This window comes from Eretmochelys imbricata, chromosome 4 (assembly GCF_965152235.1).
Source record: "Eretmochelys imbricata isolate rEreImb1 chromosome 4, rEreImb1.hap1, whole genome shotgun sequence".
Taxonomy (NCBI): Eukaryota; Metazoa; Chordata; order Testudines; family Cheloniidae; genus Eretmochelys; species Eretmochelys imbricata.
The window spans coordinates 115,241,527-115,257,580 of NC_135575.1; the positions used below are offsets into that span (position 1 = coordinate 115,241,527).

Genomic DNA, 16,054 nt, shown 5'->3' on the forward strand with positions numbered 1-16,054 from the left:
CAGCAGTATGTACCTCCATGAAAGAGCAAGATTGAGTGCTTCAGTTCCTGCACAAGCCTTATAAAACTCTTTTTTTTCTGATAAATATTTTATCAATGAAATCCTGTTGCTGCTGTAAATTGTGATCTCATGTAAATTAATCACACATCCAATGTGCTGGATTTTTTTTTCCAGGTCTACAGTGAGTACAGAGCCAGCCTGGCATTTGACCTTGTTAGCAGTCGACAGAAAAATGTAAGTGTGAAAATAAAAAGGGCATGTTTTTATTAACTGATGTCATTGTTTTCAGTACAGCAAATGTCAGTGCCAACAGATATTCAGAAAATGTTCTCTTCTATAATACTGAAATTATATCCTGCTATTGTGCATGTACAAAATGAAATTAATATTGCACCATGATCTAGTCACACAACTTCTGTTCAGTTCTTCAAGTTTCTTGCAGTAAATTGCCTTTGATTTTTAAGAGCAAACTATGCTAGCACAGGTTCATTGATAAAGTCACAACAAAAGCCTTATTATAGTTACCCTAATTGCAATTTTAATGACTATATATACTCGATCATAAGCCGGTTCGTTTATAAGCCGAACCCCCCAAGATGGATAAGTAAAAATGGAAAATTTATATGACCCATTCATAAGCCGATGCTACAATTCAGGGGTCAGCAAACTTTGGCTCCCAGGCCGTCAGGATAAGCTGCTGGCAGGCCGAGACAGTTTGTTTACCTCGAGCGTCCGAGGTAAATCTAAGTAAACTAAGTGTCCCTGCCCGCCAGCTGCTTACCCTGACAGACCGGGACAGCAACTGTTGGGGAAATTTTGGGGAGGGGAGAAGCTGGGGGTCAGGGGAGTAACCCCTGTGACCACCCCGACATGACCCCACCCCTAGCCTGGGAGCCCCCCAATCTCCCCATCCCATCCCATCCCTTTCCACCTTAGCTGGTGTGGGCCAAGGGAAGATGTCTTGCCATGGCCGCAGCCTGCTCCGATGGCACGGCCGCAGCGTGATCTGGCAGGCAGGGCCAGGAGGCGTGGCCGCAGCCTGCCAGCTCTGGAGCTGCAGCTGCTTTGGAGGCGTGGCCAGAAGCGGAGTGACTCTGGCCCTGCCTCTTCCCTTCTGGCTCTGCTGACTGTGCTGCCTCTCCTCGCCCCCTCTTTTGGGGGGAGGGGCTGTGTCACACCTCTCCTTCTCTATACCCGTTCATAAGCCGACCCCCTTCTCTGATGCTTCCCGTTTTTACTAAAAAAATTTCGCTTATGAATGAGTATATACGGTGTGTGATATGTTTTGAAGTAAACTGGCTAAACAAGCTTAACAGGGTTTTCCTGAAGTAATTTTGAACTATCTGCAGCCTTTCATAAAATAGATCTACTCTTCCTTCCCATTTAATCTTAGCATAGTTTGGTGATCTACTATAGTTCTGTACAACATTCATTGGTAATTTTCCTACTACCATATGAATTGTCTATGCAAATCCCTCATGCCATGCTTGTTACTCCTACGTCATGGATCTGCAGAGGCAGTACATTCGGAGAACTGAGATTACTGGTAAGCAATCTTCCTTTATCAAGCTTATGATTGAAGAAACATAAGCTAAAATCTTTCGTACCTTGCCATGGACAAGAGGGGCTAAATTACCTGGAATACTAATGGAATCTTCATATTACTAATTTTAGGAATAAACCAGATGATTCTGAAAAGTCATGTATTTTATATTTCTTTTTGTGATGATTGCTTGAGGAATATGAGTGCTTATATGATATAACTGTTCTTCAGCATCAGAGAATTTTCAGTACCACATGAGAATTCTCAAGCAAAGTAGACCACTTTTATAGTACCAATGAGAACAAAGCCTTTAATTGTTTTTTTAAAAAGGGTAAGGGGAGGTGTTATCTTGAGCCTAATTACAGAGGAAGTTGGAATGACCATTTAAATTGCTACTATGGTGCTTTGGATAATCACTTCTTTTTTTGCAGTGTGGATTTTTGCATATTATATTTAGGGATCAAAACTGAATTGATAACAAAAATATCTCTAAGTGAAGTGGCAGTAGTGCACTTTTGAAATGCTTTGGCATGATTTGAGGTATAATTTCCTAAATGCTCTTGATTTAGAGCTCTGTGGCTAATTTTAACAGTCATGTTAGTGTTAATTGTATTCACACATAAACAGATAACTACATTTGCATATCTATGTAGATCTCTGTGAAAGCAGTCGTTTACCAGATTTAAATAGTTGCTTCTTTATCAATGTAATATATATGCTAGTAGTGATTGCTACCTTCCTAGAATGTGCACCAAGTAAAATAGGGGAGAGATGCCACAAATTCCAATTTATTTATTTATTTATTTATTTATTTCAGGCATACACAGATTACAGTGATTCTGTTTCCAGGAGAATGGGTTTTATTCCTCTCCCATTGGCTGTTTTAGTAAGTCATGTATTTTCATTTTTCAGACCAAAAATCTCTCAGTGGTTAGTAAGAATTCTGCTTAGGGATAAAAGCTTAATTCAAGGTCATAGAAAAATGCTTTATTTCTCTGAAGAAACTCAGTGTGAAATAGATGAGGACCCATGTCTTTGCCACCAGGAGACTGTATTATTTTTGGTGCTCTATTTTAAGGCCACATAGAATCTGATGCTGGAGCAGAATAAAGTGAATAATTATTAGATGTAACTTCACGTCAGGAGCATAAATGCCCCAGGATTTATACAGGCTGCTGCTAAGTTTCCTGGTAGCGTTCATGGTGTTGGGTTTTAACCTGTAAATGGGTTAGGAACCTGATTACCTAAGAAATGCTCTCTGTTTCTCTCTCCATTGCTGCCACAGTTGAGATCAACTTACACATTTTTGATGGAGTTTTCTTCATATAACTGAGAGGGAGCTGTCTATTTTGGTTATATGGCCACAATCACCCTAATATCTGAGTGGGTCACAAACAATTAATTGATCCTCACAACCGTATGTGAGGTAGGGAAACATAATCTTCTTTTTATATATGAGAATGAGGCATGGAGATTAAGTGACTTGCCTAAAGTCACATAGGAAGTCTGTGGCAGAGCCAGGAGTTGAACCTACATCTCTTAAATTCAAGTTCAGTGCCTTAACTACAAGATTGTTCTGCATGAGGGTCCCTCAGCTTCAGAATTCACTCCCCTCCTTGGTCCAAAAAGGGCTTAGTTTCTTTATCTTTTGGACATTCTGGAACTCCCTTCCTCGCCACCCCACCCCCAGTCATGTGGGAAGGAAGTGAGCTAAGGGTTAGAGGGCTTGATTGTTACTTCTGTGGAGAGGTCTAATGTATGTATAGTTGTTAGGCTGCACAGCTCATTCTGTTGTAAAAATTATGTGAATGTGAAATGAGCACTTCTTTATATTTTAACACCTCTAAATGATGCTACACGTCTGACTTAACACTCAACATAAGGAAATCTATACCACTTGATATATGTGTTAGTGTTTATCCTCCCAGCATAGAGGGTTAAATGCAGATTACTACTATGGAATTTATAATGACTTGGGCTGCTATAGTGGAACAGGCTACCGCCATAGTGATTGAACATTTATTCCTTTTGGCAAGTATCCTGATTGTTCAGTCAGAATAGCAAAAGCAGCTGGCTGCCAGGAAGCTGACGGTAGTGCAGGTTTTTAAGGCTCTTGGTAGGAAAATTTTTATAAAACACCTTCAGTGTTTTCTTATCATGCCCTTCCCTGCACTGGTATGTTCAGTGGCTTAGGGCTTGTCTGCACAGGGGAGGTGACCAGAATAACTATTGTGGTATAAACTGTTCTGGATTAGCTCCCTGTGTCCCCCCCATGTCGGCATGCTGTTCCAGAGTTAGTCACTTTATTTTGGAATAATTAGTGCATTTTGTTGTTTCTGAGCACATAAATTCTTCTGAAATAAAGTGACTTTTATTCTGAACTAGTGTCTACAAAGGGAGCTATTCTGGAATACCATATTCTGCAATCATTGTTATGGTCAATTTCTCTGTGTAGATGAGCCCTTAGTCATAATGGCATTGGACAGAAGCACCAACTCTACCAGCAAAGTCCCATAATGTTACTGGTAGAGTGATTAGTGATGTAAAATTGTTGGGTTTTTTGTTGCAATACTGTCCTGCAGGGATCAAGCAAAAATGTTATTGATAACTTTGTCCAGCTAAGTTCAGCAGGGACCAACATTTATGATGGTCATAACTACAGTTATCTACTTAGACTTCCATTATGGATTGCATCCCTATTCAAGCTGGGACTTAAGTACATGTCTAAAGTTCAGCATGTGCTGAAATGCTATCCTTAACAAGGATGGTCTTAAGCACAGGCTTAAGTGTTTTCCTGAATTGGGGCCTTAAGTGCTACACTGAAAACAAACTTGTGATTTCTTAATGTTCAAACTTTGCAAGCAGACAGATTCCATAACATGCTGAGTCCACAAAACAGCTCAGTCTCAAGTTTTCTTTAGTGCAGAGTGATGCATTACAATTCTGGTTCACTACATCAATATCTTTAATGTGATTTCCACACATACATATTGGGTAGTTTCCTCAGATGTTTGTATTAATAACTAGTATCCTCTTCCAGCCCATCATTTCTTTCTTGATTCTGCAATAAAGTCATAATGCTGAACTTGATATCAATTGTTTATATAGCAACAGACTGTAGAGTTATTACTAGAATTTTGGGCTGTCAGGCGATTAATTACATGATTAATCGCACTGTTTTGTTTTTGAGTGCAGTTATATAACAAAAAATCGACATTTCTAAGTTGCACTTTCGTGACAAAGATTGCACTAAAGTACTTGTACGAGGTGAATTGAAAAATACTAGTTCTTTTGTTTCATTTTTACATTGCAAATATTTGTAATCAAAAATAATATACACTTTGATTTCAGTTACAACATAGAATACAATATATATGAAAATGTAGAAAGACATCCAGCAATATTTAATTGGTATTCTCTTGTTTCAGTGCTATTAAAACTGCGATTAATCACAATTAATTTTTTTTAGTTAATTGCATAAGTTATCTATGATTAATCGACAGCCGTACTAGAATTACAACTCTATTGCATAGTCAAGCAATAGCAGATACTCATGTAATATTTATTCAGACAATTCTTGAATAATTAACAATATCAAGAGGAATACAGACCATTACAAAGTTAATTCTTCTTAGTATAAATGTTCTCTTTTTGTCACAAACTTGACTTGATGTAAATGCCCTCTTTAAATATTGTATTAATTATTAATCTATGTGCCTGAACTGTTTAACTTTTATTTTTAAAACAGCTCATCAGAGTCGTAACAAGCTCAATAAAAGTACAAGGAGTCTTGGCTTATGCCTGTGTTGTGCTCTTCTATTGTGGGTAAGTGGAACACAAAAGAAGCAAATATTGAACAGTATTTACTGTTTAAATGATTGTAAGAAATAATTTGCTCTGTTGATGTTTTAAGGTATAAACATAATACAGTCACTTCTCCATGGAGCCCAATAGGTGTGAAATTTATATAAAATGCATTGCAGAACAGTCATAGTTGGATCTAAAAATAACAGCCATGCACTCTGAGCATCCACTACTGAGCAATTTGCAGATAAACGTTTGCATCGGTTTCAGAGCCTTCCTTTTCAGTTAGTGAGAAGTTGTTATGATTATGGTCAACAAAATGAGACCAGAGTTTAAAAGGGAGGAGAAGGGTGCAAAGAGTGATTGTAGGGTTTTGTTTTGTTTTTTTTTTAAATTGGGTGAGACTGCAAAGGATAATACTTGTATTATCCTTCATGTCTGGGTCAAATAGGGTATAAGGAGTGTTTTATATATTTCTTTTTTGAATTAAACTTGGGTTATTTTACATTTTCAGAAGTTATTCATAATAATAGCTATTTAATACAGTGATTAGCTTATCATAAGACATCACAGAATCTTGTACAATAATTAATAATGATGTGTTTGCTTAAACCAGAGGCATAGAAACTTTTCTCAGCTGGGGGTAACTTTGGCAGTTGGCCAGGAGCTCGAGGACTACATCAAATTTGGATAGAATGAAGCAGATGGTAGTCACCCTGATCTTGAGCACACACAGGCCGCCCTTAGAAAACATAGGTCCTCACATATATTTAATCTAAATCCAAGTGGAAGTTGCTGTGATACTTGTAGTTTCTCTATGCTGCACTTCTGCATTCGCGATAAGGTAGTTGCGTGCCTCATTTGAGTTTAAGGGGACATTTTGGTCATTTCCCACCTGAAACAATTTTTAACTAACTAATAAATAAAGCTGCAAGTAAATACAAAATGCTTGTGCATTTAAAAACTAAAATTGAAATAAATTTTTATAGTGTGCAAAGTAGACATGTAACTGCTAATGACCATGATTGTATTCAGTGACTGAATACCTATACCACTCAACTGCTAAACTGAAGAACTTGGGGAAAAAAAGATTTTAAATTGAAAGATCATATGACAAACAGTGCTGCCTTGCACATTGGGGATTATTGAACCATATTGATAAACTCACTCTGGAAAGAGCTAAAGATGTCAAGCAGTAACCACACCCAGAGAGTCATTAAGGGTATTGTATGGGTGAAGCCTTAAGGTTCCTACCTATTGCAGAGCTACTGCACAGGAGGAGGGTAGATTCCCAGACTCTCCTTTCTAGCCCATGTGGTCTCAGTAAGTAGCCTTGGGCTCATAGGTGCTAACTCTGTGGGTGCTCCGCGGTGGAGCACCCATGGGGGAAAATGGTAGGTAATGAGCACCCACTGGCTGCTCCTCTATCAGCTCCCCACCCCACCCCCAGCACTTTCCACCCACTGGCGGACCATGTGCATCAGCATCTCCCACCTGCCATCAGCTGTTTCATACAGTCAGGAGGGTCTGGGGCAGGGGAGAGGGAGGATGCAGCGCACTCAGGGGAGGGGGCGGACCTGTGTGGGAAAAGACAGGGGCAGTGTGGAGTGGGGGCGGGAAGAGGCGTGGTGGGGTTGGGGCCTTGGGGGAAGGGTTGGGGTGGGGTCTGGGGCAGAGCCAGGGGTTGACTCAGAGCCCCCCCTCAACCCTGGCACGTTGGAAAGTTGGCGTCTGTGCTTGGGCTAGCGGTTTCCCATATATAAAACTCAGGGGCTGGGGCAGGTTTAGAAGAATATCTGGGCATGTTTTCACTGTAACATTAACCCAGATTCTTACTCAGATTCTTACATCCACATATAAAATCCTCTGACCCAAGCTGAGTGGTGCTTTCAGGCCCAGCTAGTTGGCCTGTCTGGTGGTATAGACTAAAGCCTGGGCGCTGCTTTCATATGGGCTGGTTACCAGCCCACTTTGCAGTGAGGATGCAAGATAAACCCTTTGAATGCTGATAGTCCTTCAGTGCCTTCTAAAAATTCTCCAACAGTTAGCATCTCATCTTACTGCAGCATAAAACTGAGATATGCCCACAGAAGTCCTAGCAACTCTCACTGGTAAGCGCAGCACCATGAGGACATTGTAACTTGAGTGTGTCTTTGCAGTGTGTCTGTTCACACCCAGGCTAGGCAAAGCCAAGTTAATACTGCAGAGAAGACTGACATCCTGCTCAGGACACCCAGAATTGTGAGCCACTGTGTTATCCTTCTGCCTCAGCAAATGAGAGTTTTGCTGTTGCTCAACTGTGTATCAGGTCAGCAAACTCTTCAGGATTCTGCCAGTTGGTTTAGCTGAAGACTCCCAATTTAATATACCAGCACTGTGATAGTTTTGTAACAAAACAAGAAAAAGTTTGAATACAGAGATTTAAGTGATACTAGGCAAGAATAAGAGAGATTGGACTGGTTACAAACAAAACAAAACGCGCTTTCTAGTGAGTAAAACTTAATTTTAGCAAGTTACAATTTTGACTAAGCAGTTTCTCATTATGTAAAGTTTCCAGCAGCTCTTGCCTTTCAGGCCAAGAGGATCCAGCTTTCCCAGGTGCTGTACCCTGTTGTCCCCTCAATGATGGATAACTAAAAAATCTTTTTTGTCCCCTTATATGACTCACACTCCATTGTCTGGTTTCAGAGTCTACCTCAAGAGACAGGAAGGCTTCTTGGGGTGCAGATTCTGTCCCTCAGCATGATTGTTAAACGCTCTTTTCTCCTGCTCATTTAGCTTGATGGCTTTGTTTACCTTATATGTAAATGTACTTCCATTGTCTTCTGCTGGTAACCAAGCCAGTCAGACTGGTGAATACACATTCCTTTGTCTAGGGCAGATTGAGTTTTACGCTCTGTCTTCCAACACATATTTTAAGAACACATTTCCAACACACATCTATAACTTTGTACCCAACCCATACATACATCATACAATGATTTCCAGGACCTGCATGTCACCAGTTCATATATAATTTGTGACACTTTTTAGATATATATATATATTATGACACCAGTTTGTTGAGGCAGTGTGTGTCAGGCCTGATGTGAGTTACAGTTTGGGGTGAAACCCCTCAGCCAGCTGGCTTTGAAGGGCTCCCAGGGTCACAAAGGGTATTTCTACACAGTAAAGAGAAACCCATAGCTGGCCTGTACCAGCCAATTAGGGCCATCAGGGCTCAGGCTGTGGAGCTGTTTCACTGCTGTGTAGACATCTAGGCTCGGGTTGGAGCCTGAGAGGTGGGAGGGTCCCAGAGCTCAGGCTTCAGCCCAAGTCCGGAAGTCTACACAGCAATGAAACAGCCCCACAGCCCAAGAGCCCAAGTCAGCTGGCACAGGCCAGACGCGGGATAGCTCAGTGGTTTGAGCATTGGCCTGCTAAACCCAGGGTTGTGAGTGGGGCCATTTAGGGATCTGGGGCAAAAATTGGGGATTGGTCCTGCTTTGAGCAAGGGGTTGGACTAGATGACCTCCTGAGGTCCCTTCCAACCCTGATATTCTATGATTCTTTGCTGCGTAGACATACTCAAAAGACATACCCTCTGTGTTCAGCAGTAAAACTTGGGTACGGCCTTAGAGAGAGACAAAGTGCAGGAATCCTGGGTACAGGGCAGAAGTGCCTGGTCTGTGGTTTCTGCAGGAAGGAAGTTATGTCTGTGTTTTGTTACCACCCCAATTCAAGGAAACAGGACCTGTGCACACTTTGTAAATAAACAAATTGCACCAATAAAACACCTGACTTCAACTTGCCAGTTCTGCTCCAAATGGGACACTGACCTTCAAAATGGCATGAGACAGAGTCTATAGTGATGTGTTAAGTAAACATGAATAAAGACAGCTGTGACCTGTTTCTTTTTTGGATTTAGTTTATTAGATTAGATTTTGTCATACGATATGAATTTCAAAGTGAGAATGGACTTTATTCTTTTGCTGTGATCTCAGGTTTAGAATTAGTACATCTCCTAAATCCTCTGAGTAATTCCAAGTTCTGCACACTGCTTTCAGTGTCTGTAATTATAATCTACATAAGTGGAATTATTTGCAATATGAGAGACAGAATTTAGGTATAATACAGACATGTGAGAAACACTGCCTAGATAATGCTTTAAGATTTTATCACAAAGGATTTAGACTAAAATAAGGAGTAAATTGTTCTGATGGGGTGAAACAATAATTCTTTATTTAGTTACATAGTTAAATGTAATAAAAAATATTAAGTTTTACCCAGTATTTGTAATTTGCGTTTTGATTTAATTTTATATGATTTTTCAGCTATTCACAGTAAACTAATCTGACCCACTTCTGCCCTCCCAGTAGTTAAAAACCCAAAGCCCTGTGACAGAAGAAAACTTGGAAGCTGCTATGTAATTCATGATGAAAATCTGGTATTAATACATCAGTTGGGTGGGTTGTAACCCACCAACATCCTGATCCAACTCTCATTGAATTGGATTAGGCCCTGAACCCTTCATTTTTCAACATAATAGTACATATCTGTGAAAGTATCTTGTTTTTGGAAAGGCGGTATGGGGAGAGAAAGCAAGGGACATGTTTTTGTAGAAAGAAAAACTATCATAGAAGATTAGGGTTGGAAGAGACCTCAGGAGGTCTTCTAGTCCAACCCCCTGCTCAAAGCAGGCCGACCCCAACTAAATAATATTTGCTATTCTTTCTGCACTTCGAGATGGTTTGTTCCTGTGCCCTCAATAAGGCTTCTTTAAAATACAGCCAGCTCTCCTGGACTCCTTTCCCTCTCATATTAGCCTCCTAGGGGATCCATGCCTATCAGTGCCCTGAGGGCATCAGTCTGCTTTTCTGAAGTCCAGGGTCCATATTCTGCTGCTCTCCTTCCTTCCTTTTGGCAGGATCCTGAACTCAACCATCTCATGGTCACTGCTTCCCAGGTTGCCACCCACTTCTACTTCCCCTACCAATTCTTCCCTGTTTGTGAGCAGTAGGTCGAGAGGAGCACGGCCTCTAGTTGGTTCCTCCAACACTTGCACCAGGAAGTTGTCCCCAATACTCTCCAAAAACTTCCTGGATTGTCTGTGCACTGCTGTATTGCTCTCCCTGCAGATGTCAGGGTGATTGAAGTCCCCCTTGAGAACCAGGGCCTTTGATCTGCAAACTTCTATTAGTTGTCCAAAAAAAGCCTTGTCTACCTCATCCTCCTGGTCTGGTGGTTTCTAGCAGATGCCCACTACAACATCACCCTATTCTCTTACCCTAATAGAAGGGACCTTATAGAACCACAGTTACAGACCTGGGGGAATCTAATTTCATCTAGTTTGTGGTTGCTTGGGTACGAAAGTGAGAGGTTCCTTTTTAAATACTGAAGATTGTCTGCTCTGCATATCCTCCTATCCCTCAAACAGACTTACTTTTACAGGAAAATGTATTACATAAAAATACCTTTGAGAGAGAAATGTTGTATGCTACATTTTTCTCTTTTTGACATGATTTGTGTTAATGCATTGTGTGATAGTTGCATTGCTACTGAAGTATATTTTGGTCTCTTTATAATGCACAAGTTAGACCTGCTCTAAGGCCTTTAATTTGAAAACGTTCACTTTTTCCAGCAAATTTTCTGAACTTAGATTATCACAATGTCTATTAAGATTTCCATAATCAGTGGGTTCCCACATTCTTCTCTACCTATTTATTATCCTAATGTTGAGTAGGGATATAGGGCTCCATCCAAACCCTATCACAACTGCTGTAGAGCTGTCTAATGAGAGAAATAAAAGGTACTCTTGCAGCTCCTTGAGTGAGAAACAAGTTCCGGAGACTCAAATTCTGAGCCCAGAATAGCATGGAACCATCAAACTAGCCTGTAAATCAAATCTCTAAATCACAGCTGCCTTCATCTTCAATATGGAGGCGTAATCTAAAAATATTAAAGGTCCTAGCATGTGATGTTGTGTCAATAGTAGTAGTAATTAGCTTTCATAAAGTGCTTTTCATCTGTAAATCTCAAAGCACTCCACAATGGTAGAAAAGCCTCTTTCCCATTTTACAGATGGGAAAACTGAGGTAGAGAGAACTAAGTGATGTGCCAAAGTTCACACAGCAGATCTGTGGCAGAGGCAAGAAAGAATCTAGGTTTCCACTGTCTACTGGGTCATGTTACTCCCAGCCTGGCTACTCAGATAGAAATGGAATATTGCATGATGGGACTTGTAGACTCTGTGGACCACACACCTGAGGGCTACTGCAATTTGGACATTTTATGGAAATTAGATTTAGTCTTTTAACTCCTTATGTGGCCCATGGTGGTTCAAAGTTTGAGAGCTCCACATAGTAGTTGTTGTTATTAGAGATGCTTCAAAGCCATCACAGACTTGCTGTTATTTTTGATACGCTCTTCAAAGTAGATGTTTAGATACTGAGTGTATTGAAAATTTACTGAAATTCCCATAGCTGCTCTATGAAGTAAACACTGATATTAAGTAACTAAAATACTGATATTAGGATCCAAATGACTTCTAGAAACATTTGAAATTTCTACCCTATGAAACCCTTTACATTAAAACATTGAGCCTAAAACCAAATGATTGTGCTGCCTTTTTTTTTTTTTTTTGGGGGGGGGGGCGGTGTTTCTCTATAAGACATAAGAAAAAGCCTTACAGTTGGAAGGATTAGCTAACAAATTAAATACCTTCCAAATAGCAGAAACCATACATGAAACTGTTCTTATATGAACATCCACTAATGCAAATATGTAAATATACCCTTTTATCTTTCAGGTTAATTTCACTAAAAGTCCTTAACAGCATTGTGTTGTTGGGCAAGTCGTGCCAATATGTAAAGGAGGCAAAAATGGAAGAGAAGTTGTTCAGTCCTCCCCCTACTAGCACCCCAGGCAAACCACCTAGCAAACCCCAAAGCAAATTTAAATCTACTCAAGGTAAGTTTAAGTGCTTGTTCAGATGATCAGTGAAAAGGAAACTGTTTCCAGATTAAACTTAATATTCAGTCTGCTGTTCCCCTCTCTGCTGTTCAACAGTACCTTTACCCCAAACTGTACCACATAATAACTATGCTTTGGTTCACATGTTAGGACTGTGAGCATACACCTAGCTGCTGGAGCACGATTCTGTAAACAGAAGAATTCATTTTCCATTATTCAGTGCTTCATCCTTCACAGACCTAAATATTCTCCACTACAATAAAATTCCACCAGGGTATGGGAAAGGAGGTAGGGAAGCAAAAATGAGAGCTAGTACTGACTTTGTGTGCATGAACGTGCGCATTTAGAGGAACACCTTCTTGTAAATGCTGATATTTCACGTTTGGCTTGAGCTCTGACAATACTGACGTTTCATACGGAATATTCCATTGAATTCTTATAGAAAAGTGGGCAAAATATGATATGCAGCAGGTACAATTACTTAAAATTGTAATGAAGATAGGAAGATTTCAGGCAGCTTTTCATTCTCTAAGTGGGATTAATGTTAATTCTCCTGATCTGAGATTTGCCTCCTTGTTTTTTGTTTTGTAGTATATAAGGTGGTTTTCTTAGTCTTCTGCAGTTTATATATAGCACCTTTAACATCGGGTGTTAAAAAAAACCTCTGTTGTTAATAAATAATTGTAATGGTGTATTAGTTGGGTTTTTTTAATATCCCTCTTTGACATAATATGGGGGGGAAACAGAAACTTTCACTGTTCTGATCAACAAAGTTGGATTGTATATTGTCTCTGGGAAGAATCCAGTGGGAGCCCCTGAGAATTTAACAGTGAGGCTTTATTGTGTTCTGCTCTAAGGTTTGCCAAAAACTTGAACAGCATGAAATTTAAGGTGTTTGTTAGACATCATAGTGTCTTGCCAGCAATACTAGAGTTAAGAATCAGCATTTCAGTTATAAAACCCTATATCTCAACTGTGTCAAATCACATTGGACTAAATTTAGTGCATATATTTATTTTAAAATGGCTTACATCCATAATATTGGGGTTTTTGGTTATATGGTGAAAAAACTTATGTACAGTAGATCTGGATGCTTTTTCCAAGCTTTCACTAGAAAATGTTACAGTATTACAGTGCTAATTTTTTCTTAAATTATAAAATATTTTATAATTTATTTGGATGTGGGACTTAATAATTCATGTTTTAAGGGTTGACCATTAAAACTTACCAACAGTTCCCAGTAAATACATTCTGAAGACTATTTTTAGCTGAAGCAGCAGTAAGCTTACCAGGTCAGTCCAGAGAGCTTATGCCTCAAATGACACAATTTTATAAGAAGCAGAGACCTATATATTTCTGTGAATGTCATTTAAAAAAATATTCTCAGCTTCTATAAAATCCTCAAAGGTGGAAGAAGCTTAATTCTTCAGTGCCATTACTTCATTTTATAAATACAGTGACTCTTAACAACAGTTGTTTCCCTATAAAGCCAGATCATATGTAAGAATTTTTCTAGCTTGCCTTCTCTCCTGTCTATTCATTATTATTGCAGAATTCTGCATTATTGATTAATCTCTGTGCCCCAATTATAGGCTTGAACAGTACAGCCTATATTGCTAGCAATATAATCACCGGTTTCAAGGAATTTATCTAACCTACTTTCCTTCAGCCTACAGTATAAGGATAGTTTATTTTCCTGAGAGTTTGCACCTTTCTCATAGGAATGTACACAGTTGCAATTATCATTGGTAAAGTTTGAAACTACTCTTGAAGAATGAGCTCACTAATTAGACTGGTAATCATTTTTTAAATTGAACAGTGGCTTCCTCTGGAAACTGTTCAATGGGAAGATACCTACCTACATATTGAAGCTCTGCAGTGAACCTTTTATGACTGTTTTTCCCTGGTGTGTGCATTATGTTTTAGTTATACAGGACTTTATTAAATTACTCCAAAGATTGGTTATTTTCCTAAAAAATATACAAATGACTGGAAGAGGTGATATGATAAAGAAGCTGCTTTATAAAGTAGTTGTCTGGAACAAGTAATGATATTGTTTTACACATTGCTGCAATATTTCTGTTGCAAACCCCTATTTTGATGTTTATTACTTTTGTCAGATAATGTTCTCTTGGCTGGGTCTTAAAACAGCTTCTCAAACCAAGGCAGATGTTTTTCAAAAACTCCCTTAAAATATGTCAGTTATCAGTTACCTTGTTTCTAAGAGGAGCAAAAAATACCTTTGTTGCTCTTCCTGCCAAGTTCCTTTTAGGGTGGGGCAAATCATGCAGTTTCAGCTGTTTCAAACATTATATTTTAATGCAGCACAGAAATGTATTAAGTGTTCATACACTTTTTAAAAATTGTATTAATAAACCCAGTGTTCAGTTCTATGGAAACAAAAAGAAGGAATCCTAACAAATCAGGGGGTTCATGAAGATATTTTGGGATTAGATGCCATACAAATACATACATTAATTATTTTACCATATCTGAGCTTTCTCTGTGGGATAAAACTTAGGGCATCCAGCTTTCCTGTGCAGATACTTTGGGATACAATCCTGTCACTGGTAACATAAGTAGATTCTTTCACAGAAATCAGATCTGTTACTACTGTTGATTGGGATCATTTCAACTGGCTTCAGATGGGATGGGTGGAGTAAACAGTCTTATTACACAAACCATCAAAAACAGGAAAGTAAACCAGAAGCCTACCATATGGCTTTCAGTAACATGCCACAATGATCATGACCTTTTATCATCTTGTTTTATTGCATCCCATTGTTCCTCAATATTGGATGACATGTGGTATACTCCTGGCTTTCCTGGACTTCATTTTGCTGAATTTGTATCACAACGTTAATGGAAATTCATACACAATATTTTATTGCATTAATAAGCATTCTAGGATCCTAATGGCAGTGGTAACAAAAAGTGAAGTGGTTTGGACAGGATATTCAGAAGTATCAAAAGGGAAGGAGGAGGATCCGGGGAACTACAGGCCAGTCAGCCTCACCTCAGTCCCTGGAAAAATCATGGAGTAGGTCCTCAAGGAATCAATTCTGAGGCACTTAGAGGAGAGGAAAGTGATCAGGAACAGTCAGCATGGATTCACCAAGGGCAAATCATGCCTGACTAATCTAATTGCCTTCTATGATGAGATAACTGGCCCTGTGGATGAGGGGAAAGCAGTGGACGTGTTATTCCTTGACTTGAGCAAAGCTTTTGATACGGTCTCCCACAGTATTCTTGCCAGCAAGTTAAAGAAGTATGGGCTGTATGAATGGACTGTAAGGTGGATAGAAAGCTGGCTAGATCGTCGGGCTCAACGGATAGTGATCAATGGCTCCATGTCTAGTTGGCAGCCAGTGTCTAGCGGAGTGCCCCAAGGGTCAGTCCTGGGACCGGTTTTGTTCAATATCTTCATTAATGATCTGGAGGATGGTGTGGACTGCACCCTCAGCAAGTTTTCAGATGACACTAAACTGGGAGGAGAGGTAGATGCGCTGGAGGGTAGGGATAGAATATAGAGGGACCTATATGGTGGATATAGAGGGATCTATGTGGTTCGCTGCTCCAGGCCACTGGGGGCTGCTGGAAGCGGCGCGGGCTGAGGGACATACTGGCCGCCGCTTCCAGCAGCCCCCAGTGGCCTGGAGCAGCGAACCGCGGCCAGTGGGAGCTGCGATCACCCGAACCTGCAGACGCGGCAGGTAAACAAACTGGCCCAGCCCGGCAGGGGCTTTCCCTGCACAA

General features: G+C 39.9%; 1 protein-coding gene across 2 annotated transcripts in view; it reads left to right on the forward strand.

Moving 5' to 3' along the window:
- The window catches only part of TAPT1 (transmembrane anterior posterior transformation 1), a 98,526-nt gene that overhangs the window by 74,957 nt on the left and 7,515 nt on the right, over nucleotides 1-16,054 (forward strand). For both annotated transcript variants that reach the window (XM_077815823.1, XM_077815824.1), the window contains exons 10-13: nucleotides 175-234; nucleotides 2,361-2,429; nucleotides 5,292-5,368; nucleotides 12,135-12,295. In XM_077815823.1, coding sequence (XP_077671949.1) covers nucleotides 175-234; nucleotides 2,361-2,429; nucleotides 5,292-5,368; nucleotides 12,135-12,295 — 367 coding nt within the window. The remainder of the gene's footprint in view (nucleotides 1-174; nucleotides 235-2,360; nucleotides 2,430-5,291; nucleotides 5,369-12,134; nucleotides 12,296-16,054) is intronic.